The 16,875-nt window shown below is 43.6% G+C and overlaps 1 protein-coding gene across 1 annotated transcript; it reads right to left on the bottom strand.

The window, feature by feature from the left end:
• Positions 1–202: 202 nt before the first annotated feature.
• Positions 203–14,767, bottom strand: sparc (secreted protein, acidic, cysteine-rich (osteonectin)). The gene is made up of 10 exons (XM_084469490.1): positions 14,676–14,767; positions 7,186–7,251; positions 6,906–7,001; positions 5,357–5,444; positions 4,487–4,608; positions 3,981–4,101; positions 2,839–2,972; positions 2,308–2,456; positions 1,580–1,728; positions 203–1,091 (listed from the first exon to the last, which is right to left on the bottom strand). The coding sequence occupies exons 2-10, from the start codon at positions 7,240–7,242 to the stop codon at positions 1,063–1,065; spliced, it is 945 nt and encodes a 314-aa protein (XP_084325616.1). The 5' UTR covers positions 7,243–7,251; positions 14,676–14,767; the 3' UTR covers positions 203–1,062.
• Positions 14,768–16,875: the final 2,108 nt, after the last annotated feature.

The raw sequence follows: 16,875 nt of genomic DNA, 5'->3' as shown, positions 1-16,875 counted from the left end.
TATATCTCTGTGCCAACTACCACTTGTGATGTCACTAGAGGATAGATTTCACCTGGTGGTAAAATAGGATTGGGCCCTTTAACAACCAATCAGAGCTCAGGAGTGGTTTCCATGGCGTATCTTGGTGTGTCGTGAGTGGGTGCCTGCCTGGGCTCGTCCTTGGGAGCGGAGGCGGACAGGAAGGTATGAGGAGATGGCGGGGTGTTTTTGGAGTACTTTATTCATAGAAATAGTTCTGTCGTGCCTCAACGACGCACGGCAGACGTCAGCAGAAACATTTCAATAGCAAAAGTAGATCTCTCAGCCTGCGAGATCGTCTACCAATTATAACATGTTGAAACAACATCAACGGCGGTATATCTGGAGCGTCGTAAAGTCCAAGCGGGCCTTTGGGGCAAAGCATCGACTCACAAACCAGGGAATTTGACTCTTTGCAAAAATGAACCCCAGAATTTCTTGAACACCTACAATGACGTCACAGAATATATCCTTTTTTTTATTGTTCCAAATATTAAAAAATAATAAAAAAGGTTGGTTCTTGACTTCATGAGGGGAAACAGTAGTCAAGTCAAAAAAAGAGATGCACAAAGACACCCACAAATAAAACAACAGCCCCACCAGAAGAGGACCAAACTAGACCGTGGTCAGGAAGCAAGCAGAGGGATTTATTTATTTAAAACTTTATTTTTTAATTTTACAACTTGTTCTCTTTGCAGGACGTTTTGTTTCTTTTTCAGATTATTGCCCAAAAGAATGTCCAAAAAACAAACACATTAGATATTATACAGAGCTGACAAACAGAACAGAACACATTTATGTCTGATGTTATTCATCTTAGAGTCACTTGAATTGTCTTTGTGGAGAGTTTGTTTTAACAGATGAATGGAAGCTGCTTGTAAACACATTGGGTGTGTACAGATTGTGCACTTCTTTAGTTTTTTTTAACAAATGTTTTAGTGGTATAGGTAGGAAAGGTTGTTATAGAAAACAAAAATAACCTGCAGTTAGCACCATTACTGGGTTTTTTAATTTACTAGTGAACCAGGAGTTGCCGAGTCCATCTTACAGAACCATGTCCTTATCGACGTCCTCTGTGAAAAGAACAAAGAGACCAGGGTTGGGAGAGCAGATGACATACACACACGTTGACAGGCTGACGGACAAATAATGGACTGACTGTGTGAGTGGAAGTGTGTGTGCGTCCTAGTGTGTATGTATGTGTGTGTGTGTGTGTGTGTATTTGAGATGGTGTGTTTCTGTATGAGATTGTGTGTGTGCGTTTTGTACATGTTCCCATATTTCTATACTACTAAGAACATTGGGCATATATAAACTATGGATGCCAATGCTACACTGTGTATACAGTATATGCCAATTTACTCAGTAGTATAGAATTATGGATCCTGTCCAAGTAAGGCCCAAAATGATAGTCCACAAGTCAAGAGGACAACCATTGGATCCTGACTGAGGTGAACTCAGTCAGGATCTTTTGTTGATGTTAGTGTGTATGTGTGTGTGTGTGTGTGTGTGTGTGTGTGTGTGTAGTTGCGTGAGTGTGTGTGTGTGAGTGTGTACTTACGCTCCTTGATGCCGAAGCATGCGGCCCACTCCTCCAGGGCGATGTACTTGTCGCTGTCAGCATCACACTCGTCGAAGAAGCGTGTGGTGCAGTGCTCCATGGGGATCAGGGGAGCGCGCAGGGGGGCCAGCTCTGTGTGGGTCAGGAACCTACACACACACACACACACACACACACACACACACACACACACACACACACACACACACACACACACACACATAAACATACACATACGCATGTACACACATTGAATGCTAATATATTTGCTAATGCTACATTATGCAAATTATGGGTCAAAGGTAAACAATATAATAACGATTTATTATTTAGCAAATAAATAGTTATAGTAATATGATATTAATGTTTTCATTTATGGTGGGTTGACTGAGACAGCTGCTATTCCCAGGGCTACTTGCGAAATGGACAGTGATGATGTAATTTCCTGTTGCTGGTTGCCAGGGAAAACCCCTAAACCTATATCTGTCAAATGGCCAGCACCTCAACGCGAACCCACTGCCTTGACCAGTCCGGTTTCATTCAGTTTAAATGGATATTTACCACTGAGATACTGCTACATCACCATTACACAGAGAATAATATTGTACTGCTTTAATACTTCTCTGTTGTTATTTGGAGGGAGGAAGGGGGCATGTGTGTGTGTGTGTGTGTGTGTGTGTGTGTTGTGTTCATGTGTGTTGTGTGTTCATAAATTGGTGCAAACCTACCCATCAGCGGGGTGCTGGTCCAGCTCTCCGAACTGCCAGTGCACGGGGAAGATGTACATGTTGTAGTTCTTCTCAAAGTCATGGGCCAGGAGGTCCAGAGAGTGCTCTCCGGCCTGCAGACGCTTGACGTTCTCGTAGATCTTCTGCACCTGAACCATTTAACACACCTGGGTTACAGCTCCGCCAGACATCGGTATAGACAGAGGATTTATTCAGACTCGGATTCAGGGCCTGAGGCTTAGAGTGTTCAGAGTACTAGAGTATTTAAAGTACTTGAGTACTCAGATGACTACAGTATTCAGAAGACTAGAGTAGGTACTTGCAGTAGACAGATCATTTAGAATTTTCAAAGTATAAAATGTTCAGAGTATGAATGAGTATTGAGTATTAGTAATTCTCAAGTACTCTAATACTTATTCTCTTATACTTTAGTAATTAGTATTACTTCAAGTAATACTCCTGTAGTACTAAGAGTACAGAGAGTATTGCGAAGGTACTCATCAGGTACTCAGAGATCATATGTGGACGTACTCTGACTTTCTGCTTCTCGGTGAGCAGGTTGTTGTCCTCGTCGCGCTCGAACAGAGTGACCAGAACGTTCTTCAGCCAGTCCCTCATGCGAAGGGGGAACTCACTCAGCTCAGTGTCCACACAGGTCTCCAGGACTACACACAGAGAACACAAAGGAGGTACAGGTGCATGTTACCACATAGACCATACAGTAACATACATAGAACCTGATACAGATACAGAAGATACAGACACACTATAGGGCATACAGGTGAACACATAGAACACACAGTAATAGGTTATACTAGGTACATTTGAAGAACATGACACAGTTAAGTTAGAACATTCAGTTGAAGAACATGGGATCATGAATCCTTGTTTTTGAATTGTGTTTTTAGATACAATTAAAGAGTAGGATGTTTAAGGCATCTTGCTTATTGACACTGTGGACATTAGGGTTTGAATCCAGAACATTTCAGCCAACCATGTCCCTGTCTCCATAACAAGATGAAAATAGTAAGAAATTAAATTGAAAATCTTCCACTATTAAAAAAAACAACAGAAAAATCAAACAGTGCTCGATCTTAATGTTCATTATTCATAAATATCTGCTAATATCCAGATACTTCACACAGTCTCTGTTTCTTTCTGGCATCACCTCAAGCTCCATCCAGTCCCTTTGGTCCCACCTCACCACCCCCTACTCTCTACCAGGGAGTTGGGTTTGAGCTCCAGCAAGAGACCTGAGGAGGACTGCATGTCTGGACAGATTCTCCCAGGGCTGTGTTGAAGCCTGTCAGGGTAGCGCTAGGTGCTGGGCCCCCAATGGCTCCTCCCATTTCCCATGGCTCCCCCAGGTCGTACATAGACTACACTTCAAAGATAACGCTTTTCTGTTCAATTCTATTCCATTCTATTCCATGAGAGAAGCATGACAACTAGACGTGAAGAAAATGAGAGAAAACGTTCTGTGTCTTTTCTGTTAGGTTTGTACTTCCAACAGCACACTAGCTGACAGGTCAGAAAGTAATGTAACAACTCAGGATATGATGTAAGAGCCTGGCCAGAACAAGAACCCAGACCATTACGGGTCAGTGTAGAGCTGGAGCTTAAAACATGTCTGGATTTAGGACTTTCTGAAGCAAGCTTTTGGTCCCACTCACATTTGCAGGCTCCGAGGTAGTCCAGGTGCAGCTTGTGTCCCTTCTTGGTTCCCTCCAGGGCGCACTTGGTGGCGAAGAAGTGGCAGGATGAGTCGTAGGTCTTGTTGTCGGTTCCGCAAACCTGGACACAGTGAAGAGGAGGGCGGATTAATACCTTTATGGTCATATATTAAGGATTTGTATTCTCAACCAAAGCCGCAAAATTGTCAGGATCAAAAGCAGAGGTTTTTAATTTTCATTTGTATACTACACTTATCTAGTATATTACACTTAGATACAAAATGAGTACATAAAGAGGTACTGATGTAAAAAAAAACAGGGGATGATAGTATCTGGCACACAGATGGTGCTGATTTTCCCATTTATCAACCAAAACTAAGTTATGCTTGTCTATACAAGTTTCTGAAAAAATAAGGAGACATAAAAATAGTGAAGAAGACATATAGTTGGGCCACACAGCATTTCATTTAGACTATTTGACTGCTTAAGTCGGGAATCAAACTCACATGCTCGAACTCTCCCATGGCAGCGGGGCAGCTGGAGGGGTCCTGGCAGACGCACATTGGGCTGTTGTCCTCGTCAATCTCGCACACCTTACCTTTCTTGCAGTGGTGGTTCAAGCAGGGGTCTACAGGTAACCAATGTATCAACGTTCTGTTAATGCAGCCCTTCTGCTTTCAATTTTAGGTCAGGTTGACAGTACACACCAAGAATAATATATTCCTACCACATGTTTTGTAAAACAAGAGTGCATGGAAAATGTAGCTTCTTTGCAGATGACACTATCCTTCTTGTACGTTTTTCCGCCCTCTAGAATGTTCCCACAACTCACTACTTTGATCTTTTTTTAAATCAGTTTTATATTTTCACTATTTATTTATTTATTTATTTATGTTTACTTCTCCTCCCGCTTGGGTTTGCACTGCCTTTCCGCTGGGTTCTATATTAAATCAACACATCAGCGATTTTGTTTATGCCAGGACTGACTGGCAGCCATAAGTGTTGGCACCGCAGAGGAAGCCTGCGGCCACAGACCTGTGGCCTGCTACACAAATACGTGACTGTAGCCTGGGAGGAGAAGATGATTACAGCCCTCCCATGGGAGAGTCAGGCAGTCATTATGACGATCTGCCCGCAGAGTTGAGCCGAGGTGTCTCAGATCAAACAGCATGGAAGGAGCCATACTATCATGTCATGTATGTTAAAGTTCACTACTGTTGGCAGAACGATAAATATCAGGCTAACACAGCTGTAAACTAACCCAGCTAAAAGCTCAAATCCGTGGCTGCTGTCAGTGGAACTGGCTGAAATGAATGCAAACATGCGGGATTGTGTGTTTGAGTGTATGCATTGTATGTGTGGTCACGTGCACTTACTCTCAGCTGGGAAGTCCTCCTCGATCTGGATGGCCTCGTCAAACTCTCCGGTCTCAATCTGCACAGGGTTCATGCCCACCGTGTCCTCCTGGGGGGCAACACACGTGGTCAGAGTGGAGCAATGACATCAGGATGACATAACAATGACAACATGGGAATAGGTAATGCGTCAAACACCTGGTGGTCAGACCACGACCTGATGTGATTCGTCAGGACACATGATTAAGGAAAAATAATTCACTTCTGTCACAGAAGAGGGTAGAAAACATTTTCCAAGGAGATTTTTCGATCCAAGTCACCAGGAGAGTTTCTGGGAGGACCAGGAAATAAATGTCCTTCCTTTGAGACAAAACAGCTGGCTCCTCCTACAGACGAATTATAAAGAATGTGTTTGGCTAACATATTAACGGTGGCACTCTCTGCGCAGGATGCAAAATTCTGTATGAACACTAAAGGATTTTATCTGATATTTCTGTGCTGTTTGTCTACCAAAGTCCACTTAACCCTGACAACTGAAATAGCCCTGGTTTCTTGAAGGAAAAATGAAACCACTAAATGTTGAAGGAGAGAGTCCTCACTGAAGGACAACACGTTTAGGAGAGAGAGAGAGAGAGAGAGAGAGAGAGAGAGAGAGAGAGAGAGAGAGAGAGAGAGAGAGAGAGAGAGAGAGAGAGAGAGGAGAGAGAGAGAGAGAACGAGAGAGAGAGAGAGAGAGAGAGAGAGAGAGAGAGAACGAGAGAGAGAAAGAGAGAGAGAGAGTGTTCTCACATCTGGTTCTCATGAGGCAGGCGGCCCAGCCCTCTGGCCCGCTGGCTATATTTAATATTTAATGTTTGTGGGATCCTCGGTGGCAGGAAGCTGTTAAACCAGTTTCCTTCTGGACATTTAGGTCCATTTACAATGCATTCACTAACTATATTTTATGTTGCTGTTTGCAGTCTGTAGTGACTCTAGTACTCTTTTCATAAACATGATCATCGTGAAAACAATGGCAAGATATTTATGACTGATTTTGTGACAATGTTACTTACAAGAACAATTGCAAAATCTGTGAAGTTGAACTGAAAAAATGTTGTTCTGAACGGAAGCCCTGAAATCACATCATCCCTGTTCAGCTGCTGTTCATCCAGACCTCAAAATAGTCCCTCTACAAATAAACAAATTTGGGATGCATTCAAAAAGATCATGTGAGCGTGTTTAAAGTGAGAGGGAAAGTTCTAGTAGTCTAGATCTAAGTAGTGGTTGTTTTTGGACAAATCGACATTGGAGGAGATGCTTGATCGTTATTTAACTGTGTTTTGTCTAACCCTAACCCTGATACTGGAATTGTATTTATAGGAGAGAGATAACTATTGGACATATTTTAGGAGAGAGATAATTATTGGACATAATGGATTTATCACAATGGTGACCATACCATAGTAGAACAAAGACTGGGTGACAACAAACACATTATTAGGACTGCGTGGTGTTAAAAACAATATGCTATTAAGAGTCACAGAAGACAGTTGGGAAGAAATGTGATCATGATCATCAGCTAGCAACGGACCTCCCTGGGAACAGACTCCTCAACGACCAGCTCCTCTTCTACCATGGGCTCCTCCTCCATGATGGGCTCCTCCTCCATGATGGGCTCCTCCTCTGTCTGGAGGAGTCAACACACACACACACACACACACACGTACGTTAAATATTTACATATTGACACGTGAACAAACACCCACTTGTGAATACACAGAAATGTCTTCAATGAAAATCTCTGATGCATTCACACACACACACACACACACACACACACACACACACACACACACACACAGTAAACTCACGGGAGCAGCCATGGCATGGCCAGCCAGGCACAGGACGAAGACGATCCAAACCCTCATCCTCAGAATCTAACAGAAAATCACACAGAGCAGCCAATCAGAAATCACTGTCGGTAGCCAATCAGAAACCAGCTTCAGTATCCAATCAGAAACCATTGTCGGTAGCCAATCAGAACCCACCTTTAGTAGCCAATCAACAACCACAGGTTACGAACTAGAAACCGGACCCTTATTTATAAACCCGGAACACTCCTCATAACACGCAAACATAGAGACACACAAAAACATAAATACACACACACTACACACAGAAATAACAGACCCATAACCAAAATGTCTTAAGGGAAACTATTTATAAGTGTTTTTAATTTGGAAAATGATTATGATTATGATTTGAGTTATTATTAAGGAACACTAAAGGGCCTCATTGAAACCTTACGTGACCAAGTTCTAGATTCCTCTACGGAGGGGCATCCACCAACACAGCCCTCTAGAATATGTCAACTCGTTCATCTCATAGTGGAGGATGGAAGCCGTCCAGCTCTGTCTACAAACCCCTCAGTGTTCGCTGCCGTTTACTGGGACCTCAGATTGTCTGAAGTCCTTACTGATGTGTCCTAACGCCTCTCTCTCTCTCTCTCTCTCTCTCTCTCTCTCTCTCTCTCTCTCTCTCTCTCTCTCTCTCTCTCTTTCTCTCAGTTCAACTCTCCATCCAGGCTAACTCTCTGTATGTGCCGCCTCTGTTTCAATTCCCCAACCCTGCGACCCGTTCTGCTAAATTAACTTTACTAAATAACTTTTGATGATTAGAAAGCAGCACCCTTGTACAGTTTATTTTTGTAAGAAATACCCCACCTTTTTTCATTTTCTGACAGAAAGAGTGCAGTGTTTCTACATTACCAAAATATGTATTTATATTTAGGTGACATTATCTATGGCTCTCCACACCTAGATCATATTAAACCTTTTAAGGGCAACAACATGGAGGGACTGAAGTTCCTCATATGGTTACTGTGAAGCTTTGACTGAACAAATAACTTCAACTAACTCCACTCGGCTTAGGAACTGTTATTGTGGCGGAATGGATGAGACTTTCTGCACTGTTACGTGCTATTTCTTGGTTCGAGGACCACAAGCTCTGGACACTCACTGTCGGGTGACATGATACCCTACCTCCCCTCCTCTCCTCCTCCCTGGATCTACTGGATGAAACAGAAGAGCTCTTTGTTGAAACACATTCTTCTCTGGGCTTTCTTTCCCCTCTCTCTCTCTCTCTGGCTAAACTGTTATTATGTCCTCCTCCACTTCTAGAGCTGATGGTATGTTCAATCCAGATCTGGTTGAGCACTGGGGATCTGAGGACTGGTTGTAAATAGGGGTGGTAGGGGGACATGGGGTGCTATGGATCAAATCATTTCCTTTGGTTTTATGTATCCTTTGTCCCTGTAAGGTCATGTCTCTAGTTTCCCTGTAATACTTGTACAATTCTGAATTGTTCAGTAAGTAGTAGTAGCCTAAATAGTCAAACTTACACTCAATACACACCAATCAGTCATAGCTGTGACAATCAACATAGTTTGTAAGCTAATAGCCGCCTGGGGGGATCCTAAAAGGGGAATAATCTTCTTAAGAGACTGGTTGAAATTCCTGACCCCAAGGCAAGGACTTAGGAGGATTTAAACTGACAGCAAAAAATCAATAGGCAACCACTGAATACTGATGTTCTTAACAAGTTGGATGGTTAGGAGAATACCAGAAAATTGTTTTGACAGGTGCTGAACTTGTCCTCATTGTTAGTAAGCGATTTCTGAATTAACTTAATTAAGATTTGGGAAAATTGGTTTGACATTTAAAGGTGTTGCAAGTATGTGTGCCAATGAATGTGCGTGTGTTTGTGAGTGGTTGGGTGGAATGGGATAACAAGTAGGGACAGGTGCCGTTAAATGTGCTGAACTTTACTCCGGGCACCTGCAGAGATTCTTGGAGTTGTTGACAGTGTTTAGTTGTTTTTGAAGCCTCAAGCAACACAAATGTATTTGCCTTCCACCATATTTAACGAGAGATATTTGGGAATAGTTACACCCATGGACACATTTCCTGCTAGTAATTTAGTTTAATTCCTTGGTGCAGGACTCTGTTTTGCATCTTTGCTTGAGTGCAATGGGTTTTTTTAACAGTTAATTGGGTTTTACAATTTTTCTTCATCTCTAAAACAGAGTTATGCTTTAGCAATCTTCAGCCTTAATGTTTTACTACATGTACTGGCAGGAATAGTCAGGGTCAGAGTAATTTGTGAGTCGGGGGAAGAACTTCACCCTTGCTGTCTCTAGTCTGAAGAACATGCTTGTCATAAAAAATATGAAGCTCTTTTAAACCTGAGTACGGATGTAGGAATCTGTTAAAAGAAAGGCAGAGATTTAGAACCCTCTATCATCCATCAACACCTGCCTCAGTGTCTTTGAGCAAGGCAGACGATGAAGGGGAGTTCAACATTGAACTGCTTTCATGCCCCATGATGTAGCAGACAGAGCCTAAAGAAGACTGTGTGTCTCTGATCAATCTTCTCAATGAGTTAATGTCAAAGGGTTATTAGTTTAAAGCTAATGATCAGCAAATTAGAAAAACCAGCCAGAGTGAGCGACATTTAAAGAAAGTATCCCACCGAAAATATCCCTACCCTCCATTCAGGCCAAAGCCACTGCCCCAAAACACACGACTAGCTTGCTAGCTTTAGGGAAAGTTCTGCCTAGCCTTGTGGAAGACTCAGGTTATGCATGATGAGTGCATGCAGGTAGCCGGGTGGGTAGGTAGGTAGACAGACAGGTAGGACATCCATAATTTCATTCGGATCGAATTGTTTTGTTTTTTTCTCAGAGCATTTGATTCATTGATTGCTGAAGAGATGTAAAGAGAATTTCAACAAATATGTCCAAAAATGCTTTGAAATGTAATTGCCTACCCTAGGCTAATTAGGGGAGCGTACCTATGTTCCCCGGGTCCTATGTTCCCCAGTCGCGACTGTGTTTTTCGTAGGCGGAATCCGGAAAAAGTTCTGCCTCAAGCGCTAGTATTGGACAGGCAGCCTGTCAGGCAAACTCACACGCTGACTCCTAACCCTAAACCTAACCCTAACCATAACCGTAACCTTCACCCTAACCGTAACCCTCACCCTAACCCTAACCATAACCATAACCGTAACCCTAATATTCATGATTCTTCCGGATTCACATACAAAGCGGGGAACATAGGACCCGGGGAACATAGCGATGACCCCCTAATTAGTGTGTTGGTGGCTTCATAGTTTCCCAGCTCTTAAAGGGATAGTTCAGGATTTTGGACATCGGGTCTCATTTCCAAGTGAACCAGTGTGTTATTTATCATTGGAGACCGTTTTCAACAGTTTTCAGTCCTTGCAGAAATTGCAGAAATTGCTGGTGCTAGGCTAGAGCAAGTCAAGGGGAACTGCTAGCCTGCCAATAAAAACCCACTCCAAAGTACACCCGATGCAAACCAATTATAATGCCCGACTATCGATGTAAATGTCTGTGTTGATAGAATAATATTAGAAATAAAACTTTTGTTGTATCGCAATGATCACATTACATTTTGGCGGACTACTTTCTCATTCACTACAGCTAACATTTCTAACACTATTTCTAACACTATTCTATCAACACAGACATTTACATCGATAGTCGGGCATTATAATTGGTTTGCCTCAGGAGTGGGTAAAACTGTTTTTATTGGCAGACTAGCAGTTCCCCTCGACTTGCTCTAGCCTAGCACCAGCGATTTCTGCAAATAGAAGGACTGAATGAAAAGTGAATGAATGAATGATAAATAACACACAGGCTCACTTGGAAATGAGACCTGATGTCCAAAATCCTGAACTATCCCTTTAAGAAAGGGAGGGTATCAATAATGTTATGTTAAGTTCCAAAAGTAGATTTCAAGTCCATCTTGGCACTTCTTGGCCGACAGTTCTGGAGTAAGCAAGCAACCAGTTGTATTATTATTAAAATTGAGAAAAAGTGCCAATGCGGCTTGGAATGTGCGTGACATCATGTGAAACCCTATATGCATGGTTTAATCCTTTCATTACTAATCCAGATTTGAGACCAGATTGTGGCGAAAGGCGACTTCATCTACAATGGTGACCTGTGTTATTCAGAGGTCCAGGACTGGTCCAGCCAAAGTCTGGCCCTGGAAAACTACTGGTAGTCTGGCAGAACTCCAAACAAACCACTTCTGGAGCAAGCAGAGGCTTTTCCTTCAATGAATAAAGCAGACAAAGAAAGAAAACAGGTGTGTTTCAGGCACCAAATGTAGGAAAACTCATTGAAACAAACACCAACATGATGGGTGTTCAAAGCTGAAGAGATGGAACGGTAAAATATGATTACAGAGAGAATGATCTTTTTTATTTTCCTGTCTGGAAGCCCAATGTTGGATTTGGACGGGTGCACAGTCTCCGTCTCGGGTCTTCCTGTCTGAAGTGTGAGAAGACGTAAGAGCAGAACAGACTGTTTTATCTGGACGGCGCTGCTAGTCAAACGGAAACTCATAAAGAGGGCCCTTTTTAGACCCTCCCAAAACATTTAATTTGGAAGATGTGTTTGGTAAGCAAGCTAATGCTGGGTGCACACAACGCCTGAACAGTCAACAACACCTCTCTCTCTCTCTCTCTCTCCAGCCACCAGCCTTCGCTCTTTTTCCTAAATGCTTGGCGAGGTGACCTAACAGGTGGGTTTGAGAGCAGTTTGGCAGACACACAGAATGGCGCATCCGTCTGCGTGTCTTCCTGTTCACCCTGTAAACACGCCAAGAACACGTCGTCAACGCACACAGACGCGGACTCCTGACCAACCCTGAAATTTCAGGAAACAGACAGAGACTCTTCAGTACTTCGTCCTTTCCCCCCCCCCCCACCCCCCACCCCCTCTCTCTCCCTTCCTCTCTGTCTCTCTCTCCTTGTTGTGTAAGAGTGTTCCTTCTCAAGGCTTTCTCCTTTTCCCCCTCGGCTTTGGTTCAAGCTTTTTCCTTCTCTTCTTTTTGGACTCCTTATGGTTACCCTTTTACATATTCTCTATATACAGATATCAGCATATGAATGCCGATACGGGACAAGATCAGATTTTCAGGATTTCCCGGGGGCTGAACTTGCAGCTGAGACATTAATGGGTTTTTCAGCCTACGGCGTGAACTCCATCCCCCCCAGTGGACCCCAGTCCTTAAGCTCCCTGCCAGGGCTGGAAACCAGATCCTGAGGCGGCGGATCACAGGTCCCTGTGGAACGCTGATTGGAGGGTGAGGGGAAGGGGTGGTGGTGAGGGGAAAATGGACAAAGGCCAGTGTTGAGGGAGAGCAAAGTCACCCCCTGCTTATGGATGGAATCAAACACCCTAGGGTGGGGGGTGGGGTGGGGAGGGGTTGTCACGTGACATGACAGCAGACCCACCTGTTAGGACCATAGGGGGTCGCAAAGGTGTTACAGTCGATATGACCAGAAGCCTCTTCCTGCTCGCTTTAGTCAACTTCTGGCCATACAGCTTATACTTCCTCCCGAGATGAGGAGGTATGAGAGCAAGCTCACATCCACTTCAAGATGTAACTCAAAATATTGACTTTGTTTCATAAAAGAAACGGCAGTTCTGTCAGTGTGGCAGAAAAATTGGAGAAAATAAAAGCAGTTATGTCATTTCCTATGATTTTCCGCCCCCTGTTATATGTACATTGTTCTGTGATGTATAGTGTACGGTGTTCCAACCTTTGTGTTCTGGCAGAGAAGTAGGCTGCTTTGGGAGATTCAACAAACGTTCCCTTCTGTTACTTCCTCTCTCTCTCTCTCTCTCTCTCTCTCTCTCTCTCTCTCTCTCTCTCTCGCTCTCTCTCTCTCTCTCTCTCTCTCTCTCTCTCTCTCTCTCTCTCTCTCATCCTTCACTCTGCTCCTCTCATTGTGCTAAGCTTAACCTCAACATTACCCACTGAGAAGCCTGGAAGAAGGGTGAGTTTTGCTGGAGGCTGCAGGCACATCATTCAGTTTAATAGTGAAGATCCACTGCAAACTAAACCTTTCTCCCTTCTCTCTCTCTCTCTCTCTCTCTCTCTCTCTCTTTCTCTCTCTCGCGCTCTCTGTTTGTCTCCTCCCATCTGTCCCTCTCTCTCTCTCTCTCTGTTTGTGTATGTCTGTCTCTCCCTCTAATATCCTTGTCAATGTGTGTTTAGTTTGACAGAAGAGAGACGGACAGCTCACAGCTGGACACAAAGCGTTCAAACAGCTGGGAACCGATTGCCATGACAACCCGCATACCTTCACACGGGATAGAAGACAGAGAAAGACAGAGAGAGAGGGAGAGATAGCGCAAGAGAAAAAGTCGAAGGGAGAAGGCTAAGTGGAGAGTAGAAGGAAAGAATGAGAGATGGAGAAATGTGGAAAAAATGTGAGGTTGAGAGAGAGAAAGAGTAAGAGAGGGGAGGGGGGTGCAGGGAGGTAGACACAGATTGAGAGGGAGGGAACTTTTAAGCAAAAAATAAAAGTGAGAGAAGGGAAGTTTTTGTCACTAAGAAACTGTTCCACTACCTTCTCAGGCTCTGTGGAATTTCTTCCCATCCCCCTTTTCTCTCTCTCTCTCTCTCTCTCTCTCTCTCTCTCTCTCTCTCTCTCTCTCTCTCTCTCTCTCCCTCCCTCTCTCTCTCCCACCCTCTCCTTCTCTCCCCTCCCCTTGCCTATGTGGCACACAATACTTCCTCATTGTTTGGGGTTTTCTGCAGAATGAACCTCTAAACCACAGACTGTTTACTGACCAATGGCTGCCTCTAGCCAGGCTCTTTCAGAACACCAGAGGTTCCTCTTGAACAGTTCACAGCTAATGTGGTGTGTGGGTGTGTGTGCATGTGCATACAGTGTTTACAGCTACATCTGTATATATATACAATGGCATATACAATGTTTAACTCACCTGTCATCGCACAGAAATAAGCTAAAATACAGGTTGAGATCAGGCCTTCAGGTAATTCACATAAACCCAAGGATCCTATTCCATTCCAACAGGTGTTGTGTTGGTAAAATAAAACATAAACGGTCGAATAACCTCAAAGTAGTTTATTTTCTAACACCAGTTATTTTATCTGAACACCCACAAATCTTTCCTTTAACATGGTTAAAGTACAACTACAACAAACAAAAAACATTGTAATTTAAACATTACAAATGTGCTTCTGCACTTGCCCAGCATATAGGAATTAATATTTTGAATTAGTGGAAGTAACACAGTTTTCAAGTTTGAAAAACTTTTTGCCATAAATATGTACTTCAGCCCACTGCTTTCCTATCCAAACCCTGACAAACTGGACAATCACTCAATCACTCATCATTTGCAAGGATTTCTTTAACCCTCTAACTCCAACACTACACTAACCAACAAGAGCGCACACAAACATAAAGCAGGGTCCCACCCTGAGGTGGGCGCTATCCGAGGAAGGGTCTCTCTTACCTTCAGCTTCACACCAGCAATCAAGAGAGAAGTGAGATGTTGTCAGGCCAGGGGAGTTCTAACTGAGAGACAAGTTTACACACGAGACATCCTCAGTGGGACGGCCCACCCCAGCCCACCTCCCCTCCTCCCCCTCCTTCCCTTCTCTCCGGCGAGGAGGAGGGCCATCGGCATTAACCCTATGCTCCCACCGTGGCTGGAGACCCCATGGTTCTCAGCCAGGGTTATAATCCTACAAAGGCCAGACGGGCTTTGTGGGAAAAATCCCTTAATGCACGCTTAACGTTTAACCAACCTTGATACCTCAGATTTCTATATCCGATTGTCTTATCTGAACTTTATACTAACTTTGATCATTTATTCTACCAGTATTTACGCTTTTTTCATGCACACACTATTCACTATTATTTTCTCGCTTTTTTCTAGCTGTACTTAACTGAACTTTAATTGCATACATTGCTCTAGAACCCTAGATATCCCTGCACTTGGTTCAATACCTACACACCCTCTCCTACACACACACAAATACTTCATTAAGTCTTCAACTGCACTGAGAATAACAATGTGGTGGAGTTTTCTTCAAAGGATATTCTAAAGCATGGCATAGCATACAGATAGGGTGAGGCTATTATATTATACTATAATATTTAATGTTGTTTGTGTACAATTCCCAGGAGAAAGCTTAATTAAACAGTAAATAGTAGCACAAATATGGTGACGGTTTAATTGTGTGGGTGTTTCTAAATGTGTTATCTATTCCCAAGAGAACCCTTCTGTACCAGGGAAACAGAGCGCAGCGAGGAGGAGGAGGAGGAGGATGGGGAGAAGGAAGAGGGGAGAAGCGGGATAAGGAGTTCCTGGCATCTGGAACAGACACCTCATCTAGACCGTGATTAACACACCTGCTGCAGCGCCTGGCCAGAGCAATCTAATCCCGATCCCTGGCACCCACGGCCATGCTTTCCAGCTCTGGGTCCCTCTGGGCTCGACTGCTCCAGTCTGTTCCCACAGTTGTGGTGAGCACAGAGATGACAAACAGCTGGGGGAGAGGAGAGAGGGAGGAGGGAGACATGAGAGGGAGAGAGAGAGAAGATGTGATGCTACGTGGCGTTTTCCGTACTGAGTTGTGACCAGTAGCAGTCCAACCCATGATGTCAGGGCAGGGATGGAGGAGGAAGAGGTGTAACCACACTGACTCTTTCTCTGTCTGTCTGTCTGTCTTTCTGGCTGTCTGACTGTCTGTGCATATATAAGCATGCATGTGTCTGTGTGTGTCTGTGTGTGTGTGTGTGTGTGTGTGTGTGTGTGTGTGTGTGTGTGTGTGTGTGTGCTTGTCAACGTGGCAGGACATTATTGAATGTGTGTGTGTGTGTGTGTGTGTGTGTGTGTGTGTGTGTGTGTGTGTTTGTCAACGTGGCAGGACATTATTGAATGTGTGTTGATGTATCATAGTGTGTGTGTGTGTGTGTGTGTGTGTGTGTGTGTGTGTGTGTTTGTCAACGTGGCAGGACATTATTGAATGTGTGTTGATAGGTGTATCATAGTGTGTGTGTGTGTGTGTGTGTGTGTGTGTGTGTGTGTGTGTGTGTGTGTGTGCTTGTTTGTGTGTCTGTGTGTGTGTGTGTGTTGGGGGGGAGCAAGCCTTCACAGAGAAGCAGCTGGCTGTAGAGCATAACAGCAATTAGAGATGATATGAGTTCCTGTTCAACTCTTTTGTCTGTCTCTCTGTGTCACTCGGTTTGTCTGTAGACTTAAAGAAGACAACTGCTATGGAAAGATTATTTTACCCTTTCTTTAATTTCATCTTGAACAGTTCAAAGCTTTATCACTAAATCGAAACTAATCGTACACAAAACTATGACAGTGAAGTCTGCTGCTAAACTGGGATTTTTTGTTCCTATCCTGATGCAATAGTTCCTAGAGAGCGAGTTCCTTACCAGATATTACAGATTTGATATGACTGGATGGAATGGAGCCGCAATATTGGATATTTCCTAATAAAGCTTGGAGATTCTTGAACCGAAAGAGAGCGAGGGAGGAGTAAAAAGATAGAGGGAGGAAGCCAAGGAGGGAGGAGGGAGAGGACGGACAGAGAGAGGTAGAATATAATAAGTAATGGGGAAGTTGGAAGGCAAAGGAAGGTGAGACAGAGAAAGGGGGAGAAAGAGATGTAGATAATGAGAGACAGAATGAAAGACTG

Source organism: Micromesistius poutassou, assembly GCF_964030765.1.
Source record: "Micromesistius poutassou genome assembly, chromosome: 6".
Classification (NCBI taxonomy): domain Eukaryota; kingdom Metazoa; phylum Chordata; class Actinopteri; order Gadiformes; family Gadidae; genus Micromesistius; species Micromesistius poutassou.
This window is presented reverse-complemented; position numbering and strand designations above follow the sequence as displayed.

Coding starts and splice junctions, on each gene's coding strand:
- sparc (XM_084469490.1), bottom strand. CDS start 7,242: ATGAGGGTTTGGATCGTCTTCGTCCTGTGCCTGGCTGGCCATGCCATG. Junction 5,445..6,905: donor AGGAGTCTGTTCCCAGGGAG/GTCCGTTGCTAG, acceptor GTTGCCCCCCAG/GAGGACACGGTGGGCATGAA. Junction 4,102..4,486: donor CCATGGGAGAGTTCGAGCAT/GTGAGTTTGATT, acceptor CACTGTGTCCAG/GTTTGCGGAACCGACAACAA.